The 6,540-nt window shown below is 26.7% G+C and overlaps 2 protein-coding genes across 5 annotated transcripts in view; one reads left to right on the top strand and one right to left on the bottom strand.

Moving 5' to 3' along the window:
• The window catches only part of LOC107066004 (phytanoyl-CoA dioxygenase, peroxisomal), a 47,011-nt gene extending 44,075 nt beyond the window's left edge, over nucleotides 1–2,936 (top strand). For all 3 annotated transcript variants that reach the window (XM_089175608.1, XM_015320194.2, XM_015320195.2), the window contains 5 exons: nucleotides 1,428–1,588; nucleotides 1,667–1,903; nucleotides 2,223–2,430; nucleotides 2,534–2,692; nucleotides 2,765–2,936. In XM_089175608.1, the coding sequence (XP_089031734.1) occupies nucleotides 1,452–1,588; nucleotides 1,667–1,903; nucleotides 2,223–2,430; nucleotides 2,534–2,692; nucleotides 2,765–2,902 (879 nt within the window). In that variant the 5' untranslated portion in view covers nucleotides 1,428–1,451 and the 3' untranslated portion in view covers nucleotides 2,903–2,936. The remainder of the gene's footprint in view (nucleotides 1–1,427; nucleotides 1,589–1,666; nucleotides 1,904–2,222; nucleotides 2,431–2,533; nucleotides 2,693–2,764) is intronic.
• Nucleotides 2,937–3,083: 147 nt separating this feature from the next.
• On the bottom strand, nucleotides 3,084–4,737 carry LOC107066003 (SREBP regulating gene protein). Of its 2 annotated transcripts, none has more exons than XM_015320193.2 (4): nucleotides 4,218–4,737; nucleotides 3,864–4,133; nucleotides 3,564–3,782; nucleotides 3,084–3,429 (listed from the first exon to the last, which is right to left on the bottom strand). In XM_015320193.2, the coding sequence occupies exons 1-4, from the start codon at nucleotides 4,323–4,325 to the stop codon at nucleotides 3,112–3,114; spliced, it is 915 nt and encodes a 304-aa protein (XP_015175679.1). In that variant the 5' UTR covers nucleotides 4,326–4,737; the 3' UTR covers nucleotides 3,084–3,111. The 2 variants fall into 2 exon arrangements, with proteins under 2 accessions (XP_015175679.1, XP_015175677.1); XM_015320191.2 differs by having other exon boundaries at nucleotides 3,084–3,432; nucleotides 4,218–4,733.
• Nucleotides 4,738–6,540: the final 1,803 nt, after the last annotated feature.

The following is a 6,540-nucleotide window of genomic DNA, read 5'->3' as shown; positions in this document are numbered from 1 at the left end:
AATAAACTATTTATTTAGTTTTAAGTAACAAAATTATTAATTTAGTAGTTAATAAAGTAACTACTTAAAATTACTAATTATTACTTAAAATAAGTACTTATTTTACTAATGAGTAGTATATTACTAAAAAAAAAAATATATACTATTATATTATTAAATTTATACTATAATAAAATAAATATAATACTATATAAAAAAAAATATATATATATATATAAAACTACTATCAAATATCAAAAACTCTCTCAAATATTCCTGATACGTAAGTATTTAAAAAGATTCAGTCATTAATTAATAAGGAATGATCTGGAGGTTTCAAGAAAAAATGAAAGTCGTAAAAACCAATGGTGGGGATGATAAATATATAAGGACACCGAAAGGAACCAGTCATTTTCGGTGTAGTTTAAAGACGAGTGTATTACGAGTGTATTAAAATTCACAAGGTTACATTACGGGTTTTGGTATATTAATAGGTACACCTTTAAGGTATTCTCTCATGGTAAAGTATTTCGTCAAAGTGGCCAACCAATTTTGAGAAAAATGCTTTTAACTCTTTGACTGTCAGACATATTTAGAGCGTCTTGCTTTAAATTTGTGAAAATATAATATTATTAAGTTACTGATATAATATTGTAATAGTATCTGCAATAGTTGATAATTAATGTTTTTTACATTATGTCAATATTTTTGTCAACCTTTTTAATAATTCCTTACGAAAATAATTATTTGTAATTAATCTAAAATTGCAACATACACTACGAGATATCTCGTAGTTGGCAGTCAGTGAGTTAACATATTGCACTCAGGTAAACCAGCAACTCGAGAACTGCCTGTAGACCCGCAGCATGAATTCTTTACAGTTAACTTCTAATGATTTTATACAGAATAAAACTTGTATATTTTGATAATATACCTACATATCTTCATAGTTTAATGAACAATATTTGTTAAACATTACGTTCTATTTGTTTGATTACGCGTAGTATGATATTTTATAAAAAGATTTTCAAGGTGCATTTTTGACTTGTTAGGGCCCACTCAAGTATTACAATAGATGACAGTTTTTAATAAAAAAAAAAAAAAATTGAATTTATCTTTGATACATGTAATTTCTTTAATAAAAAAAAAAGTGATCTATGCCCTTTGAGTTTAGTAATCTTGCAAAAAAAAAAAAAATATTCTAATTGGCATTAAAATTAAGTTTGAACTAACCACAAGGGACGGAAATCGAGTTCATCTCAGAGAAGGAAGGTGTAACATTTTTTTGAACTTATGATTTTTATCTTGTTTTTCTTTTCTATTTAATCAAACTGAGCCACAGCAACAAGTTGTGACGGGACACAGCTAGTAAATAAAAATATTCAAACGTTTTTTAAGATTGAATTTCTTCTTAAATATTACTTATGATTTATTTTTTCTTTTTTCAGTATTTTACGATCATTAACGAAACCATGGAATCACCGAAATTTCGTTATACCAAGGACAACGATCGGCTTACTTTCAAAGAACGTTTGTTCTACGAAAAAAATGGATATTTATTAATTCCTGATCTTATACCACAATCTATAAGAGACAAATGTTCCCAAAGGTAATACAAAAAAAACAATAAAAAGATCTATCATTGATCAAGGATAATTTTCAAATGATATTTCATATTATTTTGTAGATTCGACGATATCGTTAGCGGGAAAGTCGAACGAGGAATGATTACGGTTATGCGAGATATCGTTAATAAAAAACAAGTCAACAAAATACAAGATATTAATCATGACGACATATTTCGAGAATATTTTGAATATGATAAAATATTAGACATAGTCGAATGTTTCACTGGTCCTAATATAATGGCATTGCATAGTATGTTAATAGCTAAACCACCTGATGCAGGACTTGGTTCTAGTGAGTAAGTAAATCAATTAAAACAAAATATTGGTTTATGTTTAACTATTGGGTTTGTTCGGAGAGTAATTTCGTTTTTCTTTTGTGAAAATAAATACAATGTTTGCTTAGAGATTAAATTTAGGCCTTTCAAGTGGGCATAAACAGTTGAATTTGATAAAATTAATCTCTCATCGATCTCACGTGTTGTTATTTGCTGGTTTGCATCAATTAATGCCAAAATTGTGTCAGGAAAAAACGAAATAACTTTCCAAACAACCCAATATAATTTGAATAAATCAATTTAGGAAGATTCTAATTGTCAAGATTGAAATTTTTTTCAGACATCCACCACATCAAGATCTTTATTATTTTCCATTCCGACCGGCTGACAAAATTGTAGCATCATGGACCGCAATAGAACCCTGCGATAAAGTAAACGGTTGCCTTTACGTTTATCCTGGAAGCCATACACTCGACAAATTATATCCACACAATTATCCTGTTGGTAGTAAACCAAATACGGTTAATAAATTTTATCACGGTATTAATGTAAGTAATTAATGAAAATATTTCTTTTCTTTTCTTTTCTTTTCATTTACTTGACAATATTGAATTTTGGGGATGAGATATGATGTTGTTATATTTTTTTTAGGAATATCTACCAGGGAAAAAAGTCTACTTACCAATGAAACCTGGCGATACCGTAGTCTTTCATCCTTTGCTTATACACGGATCTGGGATAAATCAATCAAAGAGAACGAGAAAGGCCATTTCTTGCCATTACGCTAGCTCCGATTGTTATTACGTTAAAGTATGTATATATATTTCTAATACTATGTTTTCTAATTTTTATAATATAAAAAATGATATATATTTTTAACAGCCCGCAAATGAGGTAGAAAAACTGATTCAAGATGAGATCGAGGAAGTTGTACGCAAAAAATATAATGCAAATTTAAACTATATAGATTTTTGGAGCTTTAAATCCAGCCTTGTGCGTGGTAAACGATGTTCATTATAGATTTATGATTTATAAATAACCGATATATTTTGAATCATGCTATTAATTAATTTTAGTATTATCAATAATGGTACCTAAGTAGTAGATTTTTGCATTCTACTACTCTGTGGTTTGGTTTCTTATATTCTATTTTTTCTATCCTTCCATTTTGAACAATAATTTATAATTTAATAATAATAATAGTTAAAAGGAGATATAGGAAAAGGGAATTAAATCGTTTCAAGGATAATTAATTGCACGACAGAAGAAGATGTAACGACAACAGCATCGTTGTCGCGATTATTATTAATTGATTTGATATCACGTCGATGTCGTTGATAATTATATGGCGGTTGTACTGTATAACAATGTTTCGAATGTGGATCTTTATAAGTATTTTCGTGACGTACGCTAGCACTGGAAGTACGACATGCTGCTAAACATATTTGAAATCTATCCATATTACGTAAAAGTGACTTTACCGTTTCCTCTTCCTTTATTTTAGGATTATTTTTACCACTTTCTATCGTACTCTTCTTTCCTTTTATCTGCTATTAAAAATATAATTACAATTTAAACGTTTAATTATCTTAAGTTAATATTTAACGTATTAATATTTAAATAAGGTTATAGAAAAATGTAAAAAAAAATAAAATAAAATAAAATTGAAAAATAAAGATACCTTGGCAGGATGTAAACAACAAGATACGCAATATTCATAAATAGCACAACATCCTTGAGCATTACACGTTTTACAACTGTATCTTTCTTTACGACTTGTAATCACGCTACCATCTTCCTTTTTCAATCCTTGTTTTTGTTCTGTGCTACAGCATCCGTTAGGTAAAAGTTCATGCCTAGCGCATACAATACCTTGTTCATCTACTATCAATACTTTGCCCTATATGCGAATGATTTTATATTTTATTATTGATATTGCAATATATCTAACAGATATATAACTTAATACATCTAAACACACCTGTATAGAATTGCGACAAGGTTCATTGGACGAATCGCTATCATTGAAATTAACAAGTGGATCTATACCTAGTGCATTTTCATTACCATCATTTTGAACCTCATTCTGACCCTCGTTTGGTGTTTCATTTGGAACATCCATATCCCAAGATTGAGGTTTACCAGATGCTTTAATTCGTTGAAACGAAAGTTCATCCTCAGAAATGATATCATCGTTATTATCATTTATTATCATATCCTCGAGATCATTATCCAATGCCATTGTTCTTCTCTTTAATTAATATAATCATTTTATTATTAAATATATATATATATATATGTATGCATATAGAAATGTTAGAAAAGTATTACTTACTTCATTGCGAAATAAAGAAAATGCACAATAAGTTAATGACAATGAAAATATCAATCCAAGAACTAAACGTCGACGAATTATTCGAATTAAACCCGTGTATCCTGGCATGATTATAGATTTCCTAACTAAACACGAAATTCTAAATTTTGATGCATTTTTATCAATCGGGTATACCACAATGATTTATTATATTCATCGTATATCCAAATATTTTGGAAAGTAGTTATTTTCAACATTTATTATTCGCATAAATTATATTCAAGCATAATGAACAACATAAACTTGTATCTTTCTCAAATTTCATCTAATTTCAAATTAAGGTTATGTTTCTTATTGCACTTTACTATATCAACACTTATATATATATATATATATATGTATTTGATAACATTTAATAAAATATTTTCAATCATAACACAATTATCGATAATACTATTGTTTTATCATCTTATCTAATAACAAATAAACAAATATATGCAATTAATTAAAAGAACAATATTTAAGATAATGAAAACGTCGTTAAATGAATTAGTTTACTTGTCAAACGATAGATGGACTCGCGCATGCGTGCGTATTTGATAAGACTATTATCGACATCTGTCGATTCGTATTAGTAAATATTTTCAAATTATCGATATTATAAATATCGATATCGTTTATCGATAAATTAATGCAATTACGTATGTGAATATAATGCTTTTATAAATATACATGAGAAAATACTATTCTTGTTTAGTCATGTTTTTCTTTTTTTTCTCTTTCTATGTTGTGTGTTACATACGCAGGTTAATTTGTGGGCACATGCATCTCTCGTGTAAAATATAAAGTTAAGTGATTAAATACAAATAATATATAGGATAATATTCAAACAGTTATCATCTCATCGATTAATCCAAAGTGAAATACATTTATACATTAAATGTATTATAAACAAATTGTTGTTCAACGAAACAAAAAGTGATATGAAATTAAATAAAATACAATGGTTATTATCGTTTGTTATATTTACGATCATTTTCACCATTATACTTTGGGCTTCGATAGATCTTGGTCGAAATACCAGCTTCGATAAGTAAGTATATAATAATATATATATTTAAATACATTTTAATTAATAACATTTTTTAAATGTTAAACCAAAATCAATATCCCATTGTATATAGAAAAGATATCATTTAAATATCATATGAATTTATATTGTTTTTAATCTTTTTAATATAAAAACAGGAACGAAAAGGAATCTAAACAAGATAAAAGTTTAAATAATACAATTAATTCATAGCTTTCCATATAATATGGTGATAGCTTGATTTTAACTCTTTGATTTAAATGTAAATGGTATTACAAGGAAAAACTTCCGTTAAAGAAAATGTCGTCTTCTTAATTAAGTTTAACCGGTTCCTCAAAAACGTAAGCAAAATTACATTAATAATTTTTATTCTGTCATTTTGTTTGAATAATTCGTTGATTTTTAATAAATGATTTTTATTTATATAGCAAATCATTCGAATCAAAACGAATCAAAAAAAAAAATGTAAGGAAAAATTATGCGACTAAACTATAAGTCCAAAACTATCAAAAGTAAATCATTGAATAATTTGAAATGATTCATTAAGAATATAATAATAATTTATAAATATTATTTGTAAAAGATCGAAATTAGATAATGTGAAGATTCATAGATTATCAACAAATACCAAATACATTGGTGAAAATATCAAATATATTTGAATTTATATTCCAATACATTAATATTGTGGAAATATTACTCTAGTAGTACAAAATATTGAAAAATATTGAATACATGTGTATTTAATATTAAAAATACATTAAATCTCTTTTTAATATTAAATATATATATATATGTATTCAAATTTTTCAATATCTCGTACTACTAGAGTAGTAAGCAACCATCTTGTAAAATTTTTCAATTTCGTTCTTTCACAATATAACACATCATGGCACATATATTGCAATATTAAATTTCAACAACTTTGAGAAAAGGTTTCTTTTTACAGATATAATGTAAATAACGTAATGGAAATTCAATGAACAAAAAATAAGTAACTGGTTTTCCTGCCGTCCATGAAGAACTGTGTCTCTCTCTCTCTCTCTCTCTCTCCCTCTTCGACTGATTTATGTGAGGATAAAAGTTATTTTGTTTTGTTTTTCTTTTTTTTAATATCAACAATGTTTTATTTTATCATCAAGGAAACATTATTCTAACGAATGAAAGAGGATTTCCATTGAAATAGTTGATTATTCATTTGAACGTTTTGAAAATAGTGTCGTATGATTTACGTAGTATTATCATCGGTTAATT

Source organism: Polistes dominula, unplaced genomic scaffold (assembly GCF_049000335.1).
Source record: "Polistes dominula isolate Pdom_NZ unplaced genomic scaffold, Pdom_raw_medaka contig_17, whole genome shotgun sequence".
Taxonomy (NCBI): domain Eukaryota; kingdom Metazoa; phylum Arthropoda; class Insecta; order Hymenoptera; family Vespidae; genus Polistes; species Polistes dominula.
The sequence above is the reverse complement of the archived record's forward strand: the minus strand, read 5'-3'. Positions and strand labels throughout refer to the sequence as shown.

What these genes read in the sequence shown, in the direction of transcription:
- LOC107066003 (XM_015320191.2), bottom strand. Translation starts at nt 4,325, where the DNA reads ATGCCAGGATACACGGGTTTAATTCGAATAATTCGTCGACGTTTAGTT. An exon ending in TTTCTTTATTTCGCAATGAA is followed by an intron (nt 4,134 to 4,217) that starts GTAAGTAATACT and finishes TATTAATTAAAG; the next exon opens with AGAAGAACAATGGCATTGGA. An exon ending in CTTGTCGCAATTCTATACAG is followed by an intron (nt 3,783 to 3,863) that starts GTGTGTTTAGAT and finishes ATTCGCATATAG; the next exon opens with GGCAAAGTATTGATAGTAGA.